Source organism: Alosa alosa, chromosome 5, assembly GCF_017589495.1.
Source record: "Alosa alosa isolate M-15738 ecotype Scorff River chromosome 5, AALO_Geno_1.1, whole genome shotgun sequence".
Classification (NCBI taxonomy): Eukaryota; Metazoa; Chordata; class Actinopteri; order Clupeiformes; family Clupeidae; genus Alosa; species Alosa alosa.
Genome location: NC_063193.1, coordinates 21,702,992 through 21,721,362, shown reverse-complemented (window position 1 = coordinate 21,721,362; position 18,371 = coordinate 21,702,992). Strand labels below are relative to the sequence as shown.

Below are 18,371 nucleotides of genomic sequence, written 5' to 3'. Positions count from 1 at the left end.
TTGTATAGAAATGGACTCTGCACAGGAATTTCCCGTTTAATTAATATACAGGCGGGCACAGATACATTCTTACATCATTTTCTTTACATGTCAATTTGACCCAAAGCTAGAGTCCTGTTGCTCAGAGTAAACAACTATTGCTACCCTTACACCAGAAGACTTTGGCAAGATTTGGGAAAGATTCTTGAAAGATTGGAGTCTTTTAACTAATGCCCCCCATTCAAGCTTTACTCAAAAGACTGCAATCTTTCAAGAATCTTTCCCAAGTCTTCTGGTGTAAGGATGGCTTTAGTTGCCCTAAAGACAGGACTGCATTTTGGTCATTTCATATCACATGCTGATCATTCATAATTTGACCCCCTGTGTGTCTGTTTTCCCCCAGGTCATCGATGTGTCAAAGAAGATATCAGAGGTGCCTGAGTGGTTTAAAGGCAGTCGACTAAATTACGCTGAAAACCTCCTCAAACACAAGGACCAGGACAAAGTAGCTCTATATGCTACCAGTGAGTTCAGCTTTTTTATTTCAGTTTTAATCTCAGTTGCGATGATGTGATGTGCTAATGGAATGCCTTACTGAAGAGAAATCAAGCAGCTCACTTGAGGGTCATCATCTCCCATGGTTAATCAGCATGTCAGTTTGATAATGCTGCCTTTGGTCCTTTAACCAATGCTTATTATGGTCTGATTACTTTATATTTGACCTAATAGGGTGTGGTGAAGCAATATACAAATTAAGTGGCATAATATCTGAGACATAACTTCAGGCCTATTATCAATATGTTGTGTCAGTGCTTGTGTTACTGTTGCCACTTGTCAGGGTGGACAGTGTGCCCTAACCAGTCACCCTCATGTTTTGATGGTTCACCATTTTATGATGAGAATAATTTCCATCTGAGGTCCAGGGCTCATACGTGCTGGTAGGCTCATACCTGTTTGTATTCTTATCTCTTAGATTGCGTTGTCTTCTGGAAAGTATCCGTAGGCTGACATTAAGGTGGCTATCTGTATGGATAATACCTCTGTTTACCTTAAGCATGCCAAGGTCCTGCTCTTAAAAATAGCAACACAAGGCTATGTCTCCTCCCCCAAAGATAGAATCAGTCCGGTTTGGGGTGACGTTAAATTAAATCAATACCCTGGCTCCTTAATTTGATTTGTTGCCGCGGTGTTTAGTCCATGACGTTCCTCCTGTGATTTCTCATATCTTAATGGATGGGCTGCCCCGTCCAGCTGATGCGGTTAGCGAGCTCCTCGTGGCCCATTTAATTACGAGAGTGCCATTGATCAGGCAGGCTGTAAGGCATCAGTGCAGGAGCCAAGGCGGGCGGAGATGATCCGATGCCCTCTCTCTCTTCATCTCTCCCTCTCTCCATCTCTCTCTCTCTCTCTCTCTCTCTCTCTATCTCCCACCGTTAGGAAGGGAGGGATGTGAGAGATGGGAGCACTGTGTGCGGAGAGGAGAATGACTCGCACACGCAGGTTCAGATGGGCTGAAGGGCGATGGGGGAAATGGAAATGGATAGATTCTCAAACTATTTGAAAGCAATTTCTTTTTTCCAGCAGTGATGGTCGAGTTTGAGTGTATGTCACACCTCAGGAGTGGCATGCACACAGAATTTGACTGCAAAGATACAGACACTCATGTAAACAAAGATAGCACATTGAGCAAAAACAAAATAGAAAAAGAAACATCAAAACAAATAAAAGTCCCAGGTTGAATATGTTGGGTTGGGGTCACACAGCTATATATACTGTTTGTGTAGATGTACCTTTTTGTCTTCTGTCTTGTGGAGATGAATTAAGACTTGCTGATTAATAGCATCTTTATTTGGTTTTATCCCACTGAATAATGTTGGGTAGTTTTCCATTGTGCACATGAACAGTTCTTTCTCTCTCCCTCTTTATTTAGCGGAGGCAAGCGAAGACATCACCAAGGTGACGTTTGGCGAGCTGAGGCGCCAAGTGGCGCTGTTTGCCGCCGCCATGAGGAAGATGGGTGTGCGGACAGGAGACAGGGTCGTGGGTGAGTCTCCCGAGCGTTCTCATCTGGGGTCAGGGGTCAGAGGAGATATGACAGCTACCACGGGACAAGCTGTCTGCCGGAGAGATGCGGGGGGTCGAGGGGCGCACCACTCCTCTGCCGGTGACTGACTCGAGCTGGTCTGGGCTTTGGGGTATCAAGGGAGAGCTGGGACAGATCTCGTATTTCTGTCTCGTCTTCAGACTGTGAGGGCAGCTCCTCAGGGCAGTGCAAGAGCAGTTATCTCTCTTCTCAAACACATGGTTCTGAGTCAGTCGGTAGAACAATAATCTGAATCACTTTGAGATAGTATGCTGATCATAGCTGCTTATCTGATCAAAACACAGCTGTGAGTCAGCCTGTAAAACGTGGCAAAATTATTTTTAAAAAAAATTGCTTTGACACAATTTGCTAATCATAGCCGCATTCCTTGTATTGTGTCTAGCAATGCTGGTTTCCTTAAAAAACCCAAATGACATCTTGGCTCCCTGATTGGTGTCGGCACACTGTTCTGGCCCACGTCCACGCTGTGATTGGTCAGGCGAGGCCAAGCCCCCTGGTCCTTTTGGCCTGTCTACTGGAATCCCACAGTGGGCAGTCTCTGTGTGAATGTATGGGGGCCTGTGTTGGTGAGCTCTCCACAGCCACTGAATGCGGCTATTGGAATAGAACACAGCCTGGTCTATTCAGGCATATGTTAATATGGCCTTAGCCTCTCAGATAGAACTTAGCCTTGAGAAACTCAATCTTGCTCAAACATTGTTTTACTTTTCTTGCATTTGTAACTGTACTTGTGTTGTGATTATATTCAGATTGTGTTGTGATTATATTCAGATTATACATCCAGAATCAGTGTTTATGCTCACTGTCACAGTAACAGGTTTTTGTCTGTTGATGTCTGTCTCTAAATGGATGTGTGTATGTGCCTCTGAGTGAGCATGAGGTGCTGAGGCTGTGCAATATGACCAAATTCTCATATCTCGATAGAAGGGTCATTTCATATCCCCATAACAATACATATTAGAATGAATCTGTTATTTCAGTGTATAGTTTGTATAACTAACCACATGGAATAGGCCTTTTTCCTTTTTACATTTTGAAATGTACACAAATAAAGCCTACAATGCAAAGGGAATCCCACAGATTTTACCGTACAAAGAGGAGCAATGACCAGTCAGGAACACGTGGCTGTCAAGGCCTTCTCTATTCCACCCAAATCCATAAGCAAACACATGAGGTAGCATCACCATGGACAGCAAGGGTCAATCACAGAATTGTGACACAGCTCTAGACTGTGTGTGTGTGTGTGTGTGTGTGTGTGTGTCTGTGTGTGTGTGTGTGTGTGTGTGTGTGTGTGTGTCTGTGTGTGTGTCTGTGTGTGTGTGCGCGTGTCTAACTTGATTGTCTGGATTGAGCAGATCCCTTAGTGATGTCATTGGGTGAGGCTGGGAGACTTACTTACTGACTCACGCACTCACTCCTAATAGAGATGAGGATTTTTATTGGCCACTCGCCCCTTCAGAATGGCCCCTTTAGCGTGATATGAAGGGAGCGTACAAAATCCTTCTTATGCAAATGATTCGCATCAGTCTGTCTTTATGTCTTCTTTAATTCATTCATTCTTTTTCACATTACTTGTTGACTCTACTCTCCCTGCTCTTCATTTCTCTCTGTCCCCTTGTGAGTAATACTCTATTTATATAACCAGAAATTGAAACTGATTTTATACGGACTTTCCTGAGGTATATTGAAGTTATGAGCTCCAGTGCTTGCCTGTTAAAACGCCTCGTTTCCCAGAGAGTGAGGATGTTGTTATAAAGCCAACAGAGCCATGCCGGCTATGTGTCAATTTGAGACGTCACGGTGCCAGCAGGACAACACATCAGTCCGGATTTACGTTTTGTCACAGGGATCCATAAATTGGCCATCCATAAGTTCCCTCCTCTCTCGCTCTCTTACTCCACCAAGCCCCCTCCTCTCTCTCTGTGTGTGTGTGTGTGTGTGTGTGTGGAATTGATGACGAGAGCGCAAAAGAGAGTGGGGTGGGGAGCTATTGGAAATGGGAGCCGTTGCCGTGTGGCCTTGCTCTGCTGCTTGATTAAGTGTGATCTGTCCCCAAGGGGCGGCGGAGAATATATAGCCACTTTAAAGATTAAGAGCGTCCAGCTTTATGAGTGTAGTCCATCCGCCTAATGGAAGCGGGCCATTACACTTTTGTCAGTGCTGTGGTTTCTGTCCACCTTGTAGAACAGAACAGAATGGTTATGAGAAGGTGACCGATGACAGATGAGTCATTTTAATATGTCACCTTGTTACCCACCATGTCGTTGTCTCAAAATAGTCTGTTGGTTTCAAGGATGTTGTGAGAAAAGGACTTGAGTCGGCTGCGGTGTGTTTTTATGTAATAAAAGGCCGAAGACCATACTGTAGAGAACAGACAAAACAGCTCGGAGCTGGAGGATAGCAGCCATGTCACGACACCGTATCTTCTGTAGAATTACTTTTAAAAAGAGATAACAAGATAATATTAACATCAACAAGTGCATAACATTATCTTGGATAGTTGTTATCAAGTGTTCTTTATACCTAGTATCCTCCCTTACACATGGAGGATACCAGAGAACTAGAGGGCAATAGCCATGCTTAGAGCAATATCATACTGTACTATACTAGAGGGTAATAGTCATGCTTAGGGCAATATCATACTATTTACTAGAGGGCAATAGTCATGCTTAGGGCAATATCATACTATACTAGAGGGCAATAGTCATGCTTAGGGCAATATCATACTAGAGGGCAATAGTCATGCTTAGGGCAATATCATACTATATTCTAGAGGGCAATAGTTATCCTTAGGGCAATATCATACTATTTACTAGGGTAATAGTTTTTATCCTTAATGTGATTAATTTAGTTGTACAGCTAAAAAAAGTCCTTCAACCTACAGTTGAATAACATAGCACGTCTCGTTGGAATACTGCTGATTGTTGTGGTCGTGACTCTCCTAGCGTCATATCTGTCCAGTGAGCACCGGATAAGTGGAGCCAGGCCTTATTGGAGATACATGCTGGGGAGTTGTTGTTGAGTTCCTGTATGGATTGAGTCGGTGGAGCACATAACGGGTTTGTTCTCCTGCGTTTGTCTCTGAACCTGTTAGGAGATTACCAGGTCACTGTGTCACGGTGCGGCCCAGCCTTAGCTGCCCTGTCTTAGGAAGTCAGGGTGCACATGCACACTAGTCTGACACCATACAGAGTACATACAGTGAGTGCACTGCATACTATACAGACATACAGTGAGTGCACTGCATACTATACAGACATACAGTGAGTGCACTGCATACTATACAGACATACAGGGAGTACAAATACACATACTTTTGTGGCCAATTTCCTGTGCAAGGACTAAGCCTAGTTCTAGACTAAAACCAATTTTAGTGTACATTTCCATTTTAGTCTTGGACTAGGCTACCTCATAGTACAGATAACTGCTCCTACATGTTTTTACCCAAGGACGTATGTACTGCTATTGTCTCTTCTTCTGTCTTCTTGTGAGTAATACCTTATTTGTATTCACCCCTTGCAAGTGACGTCACGTTTTGTTCGCGCCACAGGAAAATAGCCTAGTGGACGGCAAGAACACGAATCAAATCAATGGGTTGTAATGGGACATATCGCACACATCATTATAGTGAGATTTAACCGTAGTAATGCCCTTCCACGACTGTTGGCTTATTGTTTGGAATACAACAACATCCCATGTTCTTGCATAGATATATTTTGGTTTGTTTTCTTTGTGTTTCGGGAGTATTTCAACCACAATTGCATGCTTATCTCCTCAGTGTATGAAGCACAGCAGCGGTTGCTATAGCAACCATAGACTCTGAACAGGACGGCAGATAGCACTTAGGCAAAGTCTTTGGCAAGATCTGAATGTAAACAGATAATACCGTTCAAGTTTTTTTTTATTTCCTATTTCTTTCAATTCTTTAACTTAAGACATGTAAGTAGGTTTATTCGCTGGGCAACGTACAAACTGACGAGTTACATTAGCCCTAGCACTATGAGCTACGATAAACGTTAGCTAGAATAGCTAGCTTCTAAGTGTGGCAGCTAGTTATTATTTCATGTTCTGATATGACATTCTTAACGTTTTGACTATGTTACAACTGATAAAAGCAAGACAAATAAAGTAACCAAATCGCTTTGCAATATTTTAGTCCAGAAATACTTATGGGTGTTCATTTACCATAATGTTAATTACAGTAGCTTAACGTAACGTTATCTCCCCTTGCTGTTACCACCAGTTTTAATAACTTTACATTTGCGATCATGACCCATTTCATCTAACAACACCACTGGCATCTTCTTTGACTATCAGACCCCAAACAGCAATACATTGAACTACAAAGATGTTATAGTAATGGTGTTCAGTTCATCATAATCTTTATGACATAATGTAATTTGCCGTCCGTCTCCCATCTTTTTGCCGTCCAGCATGGAGTCACGTGACTTAAGTCACGTGTCTGCAAGGGGTGAATAACCAGACATTGATTTGAGATTTTATACACTTTCCTGCTTTGAAGCCTAATTTCTGAGCTTTATTGATGTTAAGAGCTCTGTACTTACCTGTTACACATACTCACACAAACATTGTAACATGAATTTTGTCATACTCATAAGGGCATAAGAGTTGTTGTTGTTGTGCGTGGGCTTGCGAATGCTCTGCAATGAGTTCCTGCTGCTCTTGTCACTTACCACTCCCTCTGAGAGCTGTATCTGATAGTCAAAGTGTAATCTTTCCATTGGTTAAACTTCACTTCCTCTCTTTCTTGCGCCCCCTCTCTCTCTCTCTCTCTCTCTCTCCCCCATCTACCTTTTCTCTCTCTCCTCCAGGATACCTGCCCAATGGAGTCCATGCAATAGAGGCCATGCTTGCTGCCGCCAGTATAGGAGCCATCTGGAGCTCCACATCCGTAGACTTTGGAGTGAATGTAAGACCCCGGGGGTCAGAGGGTTGAGGGAGGTGAGGGGCCAGTAAGAAGTATGGGGTCATGGTGTATATAGACATTCACATTAGTTTGTGTGCACCCCTGGTAATTGGTGTATTGTCTTAATTAAGATGCGTTGGACGGCTGTATATATAGACATAAGTACTGGTCTTTGTGTGCATATGCTCTAAATGTAGGTGTGCATACCGAGCTACAAATCTATACACGCTTAATACACACAGTCACCCTTTAATCTTATGGGTATATATGTAGTAAATTAACAACTTGTCGTAGGCCCACAGTTTTCTGCATGAGAACGAATGGTGTTCATGTCCATGCGCATGCGCTTGTCCATTCAGACACTGTCCACGCACATACACACACACACACACACACACATACACATGCGAACGCGTGCAAGACGGGCTCTAGTCTATATAGAAAGACCCTGAGGCAGTGTAGCTGCTCTGTAAATAGGACGGTCTGCATTGTTACCTGTTACCGCATGAGTGGCTATCTAGGCCCCGTGCTGTGCACAGCTTATACTGCCACCCTGTGGACATATCAGAAAACTGCACCATACAAAAAATCTCCTCTAGGGGGAGGTCTTACCGTGTTGTTTGCAGGTTTAATTTGAATTAGCAACAACTTTGTCTTATATATTTATGTGCCACTGAGGATGGAGTAACTTTAGTGTGTGTGTGTGTGTGTGAGAGTGTGCGTGTTTGATGAGTTAGTGTGGCATATGTGTTTAGGTCATGTCTGCTTCTAACTATGTTACCATCTCTGTGGCATTGCAGGGCGTGTTGGACCGCTTCTCTCAAATCCAGCCCAAACTCATCTTCTCAGTACCGGCTGTCAGATACAACTGCAAAGTGCACGACCACATGGACAAACTCATCAGTGTGGTCAAAGGTACAGCACAGAGCTTGGTGCAGAGACAGATAGACCAATCCTCACCACAGCTACAAGGCTACAGTTGACTTATAATCACACTGATTGGGCACTGTATTGAGCTGTCTAGATAGTACAGATTTGATTCTGAAATATGTATGTACGTGTGTGTTTCAGGACTCCCAGATTTGGAGAAGGTTGTCATTATTCCTTATGTCTGCTCTAGACAAGAAATTGATTTGTCCAGAGTCCCAAACAGGTGAGCCGTGTATACACTCTGTGCACATTTGCGTGTGTGTGTGTGTCTGTGTGTCTGTGTGTGTGTCTGTGGATAGAGTTTGTATGGTGTGGGTGAGGTGTATTGTGTGTGGACTCTGTATCTGACTTCTGACCCCCCTCCTTCCTTCCTTCCTCTCTTTCTTGCGCCCTCTCTCTCTCTCTCTCTCTCTCTCTCTCCCCATCTACCTTTTCTCTCTCTCCTCCAGGATACCTGCCCAATGGAGTCCATGCAATAGAGGCCATGCTTGCTGCCGCCAGTATAGGAACCATCTGGGCTCCACATCCGTAGACTTTGGAGTGAATGTAAGACCCGGGGGTCAGAGGGTTGAGGGGAGGTGAGGGGCCAGTAAGTATGGGGTCATGGTGTATATAGACATTCACATTAGTTTGTGTGCACCCCTGGTAATTGGTGTATTGTCTTAATTAAGATGCGTTGGACGGCTGTATATATAGACATAAGTACTGGTCTTTGTGTGCATATGCTCTAAATGTAGGTGTGCATACCGAGCTACAAATCTATACACGCTTAATACACACAGTCACCCTTTAATCTTATGGGTATATATGTAGTAAATTAACAACTTGTCGTAGGCCCACAGTTTTCTGCATGAGAACGAATGGTGTTCATGTCCATGCGCATGCGCTTGTCCATTCAGACACTGTCCACGCACATACACACACACACACACACACACACACACACACACACACACACACACATACACATGCGAACGCATGCAAGACGGGCTCTAGTCTATATAGAAAGACCCTGAGGCAGTGTAGCTGCTCTGTAAATAGGACAGTCTGCATTGTTACCTGTTACCGCATGAGTGGCTATCTAGGCCCCGTGCTGTGCACAGCTTATACTGCCACCCTGTGGACATATCAGAAAACTGCACCATACAAAAAATCTCCTCTAGGGGGAGGTCTTACTGTGTTGTTTGCAGGTTTAATTTGAATTAGCAACAACTTTGTCTTATATATTTATGTGCCACTGAGGATGGAGTAACTTTAGTGTGTGTGTGTGTGTGTGTGTGAGAGAGTGTGCGTGTTTGATGAGTTAGTGTGGCATATGTGTTTAGGTCATGTCTGCTTCTAACTATGTTACCATCTCTGTGGCATTGCAGGCGTGTTGGACAGCTTCTCTCAAATCCAGCCCAAACTCATCTTCTCAGTACCGGCTGTCAGATACAACTGCAAAGTGCACGACCACATGGACAAACTCATCAGTGTGGTCAAAGGTACAGCACAGAGCTTGGTGCAGAGACCGTATAGACCAATCCTCACCACAGCTACAAGGCTACAGTTGACTTATAATCACACTGATTGGGCACTGTATTGAGCTGTCTAGATAGTACAGATTTGATTCTGAAATATGTATGTACGTGTGTGTTTCAGGACTCCCAGATTTGGAGAAGGTTGTCATTATTCCTTATGTCTGCTCTAGACAAGAAATTGATTTGTCCAGAGTCCCAAACAGGTGAGCCGTGTATACACTCTGTGCACATTTGCGTGTGTGTGTGTGTCTGTGTGTCTGTGTGTCTGTGTGTGTGTCTGTGGATAGAGTTTGTATGGTGTGGGTGAGGTGTATTGTGTGTGGACTCTGTATCTGACTTCTGACCCCCCTCCTTCCTTCCTTCCTCCCTCTCTCTCTCTCTCTCTCTCTCTCTCTCTCTCTCTCTCTCCCCCCCATCTCCAGTGTGTACCTGGAGGATTTCCTTGCTACAGGGATGGAGGGAGACCATCCGCCACAGCTGGAGTTCGAGCAGCTGCCCTTCTCTCACCCCCTGTTCATCATGTACTCCTCGGGGACCACTGGCGCCCCCAAGTGTATGGTGCACTCCGCAGGGGTAAGAACCACTGACTGCCCCCCAGCTCCCAGCCAGCCCAATACACAATGCCTAGGCTCAGCCACTGGCTGATTTAAAAACTCCTCCACTCGACACCGTTCCCTCAGATAGTTTCCCTTTCTTCATCTGATCTGACAGACATCAATCAATCAATCAAACCATGTTGAAAATTACAGTCATGTCATTTGTCTTCTAGCTATTTTACTGAATTGATTTTGTTTTGTAGAAGAGAAAAGATGAGTGACAGGTCATTGATACAATGCTTTCTCCTAATGCTTAGATATGGTTTAGTGTATTCCCCAGTTAATTTATGGTGTGAACGGTGGTGCATAGGAAACAGGAAACGGTGGTGCATAGGAAATAGGAAAAGATCAGTCAATGCACATGTTTGAGCTGTGTGATACTGCGCAGGGAGACTCCCTTGTTCTCACTTCTCACTAGTTTTAGCTGGATCAGCAGAGCTCCCCTGGGTACCGAGCTTATCAGGAGGATGGCACAAGAGATGCAGAGCAGAGGGAAGAGGCATCTCCCCAGATACACTCAGACACACTTCCCTTTAGGGATGCACATGGGAGCACTCACACACAGATATATGTGCACGCACACACACACACACACACACACACACACACACACACACACACACGCAGATAGAGTCAGAGGCTATACTCAAATACAGATGGAGAAACCAGGTTTCAGAAAGTAGAAGTCCTACCCTGTATTTCTTCCATCCTTTCTCTAATTAGCACAACTCTTCTGCCAAGTAGATGAGTTAATTAGTGAAGTCATCTGCACAGTGGGCAGATAGAACCAATCTATGGTAGGACTTTTACGATCTAACTCCAGGTTTTTCCACCTCTGAACTGTGCCCGTGCCATTTCGGCAGCATTGATCCACACGCAGAGTGTTTACCATCTTCATCCACCAGGTGGCACTCCGAGACAGTGGACAGAGTTGACTCTCCCTGTCAGAGCCCACACGTTGCACCTCCCTTTCATCTCAGAGATGTGCAGAATTCCAGGTGTAACTTATGAGATGCTCTGCCGTCTTTTTACCCCACCACCACCACCACCACCACCACCACCATCCCCCGTCATTTTAAAAGGAGCTCCCACCAGGCGGCTGAACGAACAAAAGTCTGCGCGCAGAAAAGAATTGTAAAATCTTGCCCTTGTTTGTGTGTTTGTTCGCTCTGACATCCCCGAGTTGCACATGCCCCACAAACAGCTCCACGGCTTTGTGTTGGCAGAAGCAGGAGCAGGAGTGTGATGGTTACAGGGATGTGCTGTGCTGCTTGGGTTTTGGGGGCAGTTTTATTTTGTGGCTGCTTCTCTACCTAAACAGAATGCTGGATGTCACCCGCTCTCCTACACACCTTCTCTTTCTCCCCCTCTCTCCTTCTCACTTTCTTCCTCTCTCTCTCTCTATCTCTCTATCTCTCTCTCTCTCTCTCTCTCTCTCTCTCTCTCTCTCTCTCTCTCTCCTTCTGCTGGAGGGATAATTAGATACTTGTGAACATGTGTGGAGGAGCAGCCATTCAGACCTGGGCCCGTTCTCGCTCGCGCCCGCCCGTCAGTCAGCGCTAGCAATTAAAGCTAACGCCTAGCACCTTGTTAGGCTCATTTTAAAGAGGCGGCGACTGTCAGCCTGAAGAGGGCTGCTGCCGGGCGAGCGAAGAAAAGGAGCAGAGAGAGAGAAAAGGGAGGTGTATACGATGATGACATTTACCCCCCTCCTCCTCTTTCTTCTTCTTCTTCTTTTTCTTCGTCTCTGTTCAATGGGAGGCAGCTGACTTCCTCTCGGCGGTGGCTTCATACTGTAATTACCTCCCTGCGGCGAGGTGAGAGAGAAGCCTGGGCGTATCTGTGTCATTCACGGAGCAGATTGAAATGGGCGCTCGCCACGCACTTAACCCGCATGCTTTTTTTCCCCCCTTTTTTTCCCCAACGCAGCACAAGGTTGTTTATGCACTCGTGTCAACCTTCAAAGACTACCCGGCGAGGTATGGCACGAGAGGTCCATGTTAAAGAGAGATAGGATGGTGTCGAGATAAGGGCCTCCTCCAAAATCTGTGCTCTTCCTGGGGAGATGAATGAAAAGGTTGGGGGGTGTGGCGATGGAGGTAGCTTCTTTTGGGTGTTTTCCTTGTCTGTCAGGTTATGAACACTAATGCTGACCAGTAGCAAAGAGGGACACTGATGATGACCCTGTTATTAACTGGAGTAGACACAAACTGTTTCTTCTTTTGATGATCTTCGTGCTCTCTCTCTCTCTCTCTCTCTTTGATGTAGGGGACCCTCATTCAACACTTGAAGGAGCATATACTCCATGGCAACATGACCAGCAGTGACGTCATCATTTACTACACTACGGTATGCCAGCCGTCATTCCTCAGCAGGGTTCTCACTCTCTCACAGGCTTTCTCTTTCACACACACTCTCTCTCTCTCTCTCTCTCTCTCTCTCTCTCTCTCTCTCTCTCTCTCTCTCCTTTTACTCTGTCTCTCCTCCTCTCAACTATAATTTTCTCTGTCGCACTGAGGCTGAGTGTCAGAGCACAGAGAGGCGACCCCTCAGCCAGCCAATTATTTTTGGCACCCAGGGATATTATTTTAAAAGCAGACACCCACCATAGAATGGTGTGTGTGTGTGTGTGTGTGTGTGTGTGTGTGTGTGTGTGTGTGTGTGTGTTTGTGTTTGTATGTGCGCTGTTGTTGTGAAATGTGTTTCTGACTGTTTGTGTTGCTCTGCTAAATATAATCTCCCCCTATAGTGCGCCTTTTCAACGGTCAGCGTTTGAAAAGGTCGTTTCAAAAGAAGGCAAAGCGTCCTCAGACAGACAGTCTGTGGAAATGACAGAGTGAGGAGGAGGCTGTCATCTCCAGCATCTCTCACTGAGCAACGAGCAGGCCTCCATATTCATGCAACTTAGCCAGAACTTTTCTCTACTTAAGTAATGAGGCCATAGGACATTGCCAGTATAGGCTCAGTTATTTTACATTGTAGGCTCAACACGAGAGCTTAGTATGTGTAGGAAATACAATTAGCCATACTTTGTAAGTAATAACCACAACAAACGTAAGGGAGTTCAAATTCTGTAAGAGTGAATGAGACGACTTCTCTTAAAATTACCTTTTCAAGCGCTGACCGTTCGATAAGCGCACTATAGGAGGAAATGCGATTTAGCAGAGCAACAGAATGTGTGTCTCTCTTTCACCTCACAAGATGGCAATTAGTATATTTTTGATGGTGAATGGAAAGTGATTGACCATGAGCAGGATGTGGGGGTGCCTGATGTGTGTTCCAACCCTGTGTTTTTCCCACTGTCTCCTTCCAGACGGGCTGGATGATGTGGAACTGGCTGGTGTCGTCGCTGGCCGTTGGGGCCTCGGTGGTGCTGTACGACGGCTCGCCTCTGGTGCCCACCCCCAACGTGCTCTGGGACCTGGTGGACGAGCTCGGGTAAGAGGAGAAGGGCTGGACGCTGGGGAGCGGGGGAAGACAAAAAGGCACCTGCAGTATTTGAAGCCTCTCCTGTGTGGCTTTCCTATCAGCCTGTGCAAGTTTCCTGCAAGCTGCAGTTTTACTCACCTCCTACCAAAACACTGGGCTGGCTGTGTCGCCATAGCGCTGTTATCTGTTATGGGGGCATGGGGTCTGGAGAAGAGGAAGCCCTGTGGAACAGCAGGGCTGAGAGGGCACTGGAGAGGCCACATGACTGTGGGGAGCCGGAGGAGGTGATGGTAGGTGGGGGTTGGGGGTGGGGAGCCGGAGGAGGTGATGGTAGGTGGGGGGGGGGGTGGGGAACCGGAGGAGGTGATGGTAGGTGGGGGGGTGGGGAGTCAGAGGAGGTGATGGTAGGTGGGTAAGGGGTGGGGAGATGGAGGAGGTGATGGTAGGTGGGGAGCCGGAGGAGGTGATGGTAGGTGGGGAGCCGGAGGAGGTGATGGTAGGTGGGGTGGTGGTGGTGCTCTGGATGAGTTGATCAGAGTGGAGGAGGATGACAGGGGGAGGACAGGAAGTCACTCGCCAGTCACCACGGGTGCTCCACAAGACGTCATTAACGTCTCGTTTGCATGAGGTGCCACTGCCCCTTACGATACCATCAGCCATGACATTTATGTGAGTGACAGCGACGTTGACAAGTCCGAGTGTGTGTGTGTGTGTGTGTGTGTGTGTGTGTGTGTGTGTAAATGAAACACACAACTCTTTGATCATTATGTAGTCCCTTTATGACCTGGGGTCACACATTTGTGTTGGATTGATCTGTCCCTTAGAGAAGAGAAAATTGCCTCAGGATGCTGCTGTGAGCTGGGTTTTGTGAGGCACCTGAGTTCACACACAGGGAGAGACTGTTTTTTTCCGCTCTCACACTGTGCACTGTTATTGTGTGCATGTTAGTGTGTGTGTTTGTGTGTGCGTGTGTGTGTGTGTGTGTGTCCCTGAGTGTTTTCAGCTTATTTGCGTGTGTGTGTGTGTGTGTGTGTGTGTGTGTGTGTAAATTCTCCACAGCCCCAGATAAAAAAAAAAACCTGCATTCTTCATTTCCATTGTGTTCCCCTGTGCCGTTTCCTTTAAAGGGGATAAAATAGACAGACATTGTTGTAGCCCCCTCAGAAGGTGACACAAAGGAACGTGCGCGCGCACACACACACACACTGAGAGAGGAGAAGAGAGGCCCTCTCTCTGCACATAAATACATCTCGACACCCCAAAGAAACTGGTTTAAACTGGTGCAGCAGCCTCCCCTACTGCTGCCAGCCTCACCTGTAATGTGTATCATATCTGAAATCACCGGCTCCACCACCACCACAGCCTTGCACGCTGGCACTGCCAATGGCCCACACCGCAGCGGCTGCTGTGGCTCTCTCTCACCTCCATACCCACCTCACCTGATAAAGTAGCCTGCTGTTAGATCTTTCGTTCGTGCGTGCGTGCGTCCGTGCGTGTGTGCTTGTTTGTGTGTGTGTCCGTGCGTGCATGTGTGCTTGTTTGTGTGTGTGTTTGTCGACACCCCACAGACAGTTATACCTGATTGTGCAGGTATGTGTTCTAGAGGCTCTTGGTTCAGCCATGTTCCATCCATTGGATTCAGTTCTATTTTTAGCGGAGGTGCTCAATAAAATCCATTGTTTATGGAATGCTTGTCAGTAAAAAGTCACCCCCATAGCTACTGCTAAAGCTTATTTTATGAGTTGTAGGTACTTTCTGTATTCTGTTTTTTCACTGTGTTGCCAGATTGCCAAAAGACAATGTTCTATTCTATGCACATTTAATGGACTATAACGTTTTCTTATCTTATCTTAGTATTGGGTCAGAGACACATCACGTTATCAAAGCCATTCACTGCTTCTGCTCCCCAGCAGTACGGAAATCTAACCATGCTGAACTGGGGACAGCTTGGAATCGTTTCAGAACAAACTGCCCTTTGGTGGATATGCCCGAGTAACATTAACTCTCTTTGCTCAGACCGATTTGGCTCAGGAGCGGAAAAACGGGCCTTGTGACTTCTTAGTTGTGCTTAAACTTGTATTGACTAATTTAGCATTTTACACTGAGGACAATATGCAGTCTGGGAGGCAGATCACGGCCCATTGACAAGAGCAGCGTCCAGGGTGGGCGGAAAAAAAAGTGCCACTATGAATAAACCATCGGCTGGAGTCCACTGTGCCAGCGTGTTTAATCACACAGACAAGGGCCCTGGTCGCAGCGTCCCGTCTGATTCGGCCGCAGCCCCGTTGCGATGTTAAATTTTAAATTGTGGTCGATATTTAATCAAGCTTCTCTTGTAGTCTACATGCAGATGGAGCTCTGGGGAGTGGGGAAGCGCGCGAGGAGCATCGGTGAGGTGGTGGTGGTGGTGGTGGTGGTGGTGGTGGTGGTGGTGGTGGTGGTGTTGTGGATGACTTGTCTATGGTCCATCAGGTCTCGATTGTTTCCTCAGGAGATGAGTTGGTGTTGGGGGAATTAAGCGCTGTGTTTCCACTGTACACACTCTGCATCGAGGTGTGAGCGGAGTACCAACCTGCCACCTGCCAGTTCCTCTGCTGCAGTGTGTGTGTGTGTGTGTGTGTGTGTGTGTGTGTGTGTGCTCTCACTTACACTCTCCCCTTCACACCGTTGCTGTACCCCCTCCTTCTTCTAAAAGGCAGAGAAACTTCAGCAAATGATGGTGATGGCCCTTTACGAACTTGTCATAGTTTTATGCTCTGTGAGTGCAGAGAACTTGGCAGCTTCACAGAGGAGCTCTGTCCTGGCAGAGTACTAGAACTCCGATCTTAATCATATTCTAACTTTGAAGTATATATCCACCTGTATAGATGTAAGTGCTCATTAAAATATAATTTCCATTGTATATTCTCTATGGTAAGTGAAGTCTTTAAAGAGGTTATCAAAACCATGCTAAGGCTATCCCTGCTGAGATGTCAAGTTAAGAATGTAAACCGTGTCACAGGGTTCCACCATCTTGTCTTCTCTACAGTGTCTTGTTGTCTCTATAGTCCATCAAGACATCAAACACATAAGCAACAGACACAGAATGGAATCTGTCAAAAAATAATTATATTTTAGATCTAACATGATCAGATTATAGAAAAGATGTTGTTCTGAGATGCAGCAGGAAGTGTGTAATCGGCCAGTCCGATGTGCAGGATAACAGATTTGTGTGTATCTTTAAAGATGTATTTGAGGAGCTAGATTAATTAATCACATGTTTAGGTAAGGCAAGGACTGTAGAAACACGCCCCCAAAGAAACTTCCGTCTTTCTCGTCAAATTTTTCTTATTGATCAGTTGTATTAATTCTATCCAATAGTCCTTGATGCATGCTACAGTAATGCTGAATGTCTCATACTCCACCTCATGATGGACCCGTGCCTTGATATGCTGAAACAAGCATAAAAATAAACAAACAACATAGCAGGCCAAAATAAGGAAACAGTGCTATTGTTTCATAACAAATAGATTTGGTTGAATGGGCTTACAGAATGGATCCCTCAACATATTTATATGTTAGTCACATTTTCGATAACTACACACCACAGTGACAAGTAGTACACACTCTCAGTTGGCTGCCTTCATGACTTACCTTCAGAAACGACAAACAAATTACTTAATACAACCAGCCGTCGCTTTGCTGCACTGGAAGCTTTATTGAATTGTATGAATTTATTAGTGGAGAAATGATCCTGGGAAATGGGCCGCTGAGTGCGAGAGAGAGTGGGAGAAGGGGATGGATTATTGAAGGCAAGTGGATTTTTAGACGCAGTGAAGTTTGTTTTCATCGCACGCTGTTGCCGTTCCGACTTAGTTTAATAAACAGCATGGAGCTCTCGCGGGCAAAGGCTGAGGGCTGGAATCACAATGTTTATTTTGGTGGGTTGGGGGCGGGGGGGGGGTTGGGGGCGGGGGGGTTGTGCCGTGCCGTGCCTAAACTCATTGGTTGACATGGATATGAGCACAGCACCTGCCCTCTTGATATTTGTGTTCCGCTAAATTCGACTGGACAGGAGAAGTGGCCAGATGCTATGTGGCGTTGTAACCTTTCCTAAGCCAGAATGTAAGACTGATTGTAGTCAGTTATGTTCTTCTAGATTTCTTTTGCTTTTGCAGGGCTATGTCTACTGTTAGCCTTAAAGCTCTCTCCAAGTCAGGTAAACAACAAATTGAGGTCCTCTTTTGAGTTTGACGGGTGCTGAAAGAGAAGTGTTTTGGTAAATTCAGAAAGAGTTTTGCAGTTTTCGAAAAAGAGACGTCAGGGGATGTTCAGCTCCTTGGATATGTTTTTTTCCTTTGGCCCAGGCTTCCACCCACAGAGTGTTTATGAGTGTTTACCCCCTACCCCCCCTTTGTCTGCGGTACATTGGGAAAATCATGTTCTATTCTCTCATAAGATTGAGGTCCTACTGACAAATGCATGTTGCCCTGGAATTGAACCTGAACGCATATCCCATGGGGCTGTGGAGCGGCCTAACCACAAAGCGTCAGCCTTCGTCGCCTACACCTCTGATTGTGCTCAACCTTGTGCTGATGCCGCGTGTACTTCATCCTTTTTTTTCTCTTTTTATTTGGTATTTTATGGATTTTAACAGTAGGTGTTCTGTCACCATCACTGATGTGTGTTTTTTCATAATTGTACCACTAGACACTTAGAATTCTCCTTCAACCAGGCCCAGACCCAAAAGCCTAGAACGCATCTTTTAGAGAAATAGTTTCTATGGATTTCATGTTGGGTCCTGGGAAGTGTCTTCACAGATACATTTTTATCTCTTTCTCTCACACTCATAAAACTCTCTCCATGTCTTTCTCTCTGTGCATGTGTCTCTCTCTCTCTCTCTCTCT

At 45.7% G+C, this 18,371-nt stretch overlaps 1 protein-coding gene across 1 annotated transcript in view; it reads left to right on the top strand.

The window, feature by feature from the left end:
- aacs (acetoacetyl-CoA synthetase) overlaps positions 1-18,371 on the top strand; it is a 36,134-nt gene that overhangs the window by 2,683 nt on the left and 15,080 nt on the right. The window contains exons 3-10 of the mRNA XM_048244018.1: positions 383-503; positions 1,910-2,023; positions 6,916-7,013; positions 7,811-7,925; positions 8,082-8,163; positions 9,883-10,033; positions 12,325-12,405; positions 13,370-13,494. Of these exons, the coding sequence (XP_048099975.1) occupies positions 383-503; positions 1,910-2,023; positions 6,916-7,013; positions 7,811-7,925; positions 8,082-8,163; positions 9,883-10,033; positions 12,325-12,405; positions 13,370-13,494 (887 nt within the window). The remainder of the gene's footprint in view (positions 1-382; positions 504-1,909; positions 2,024-6,915; positions 7,014-7,810; positions 7,926-8,081; positions 8,164-9,882; positions 10,034-12,324; positions 12,406-13,369; positions 13,495-18,371) is intronic.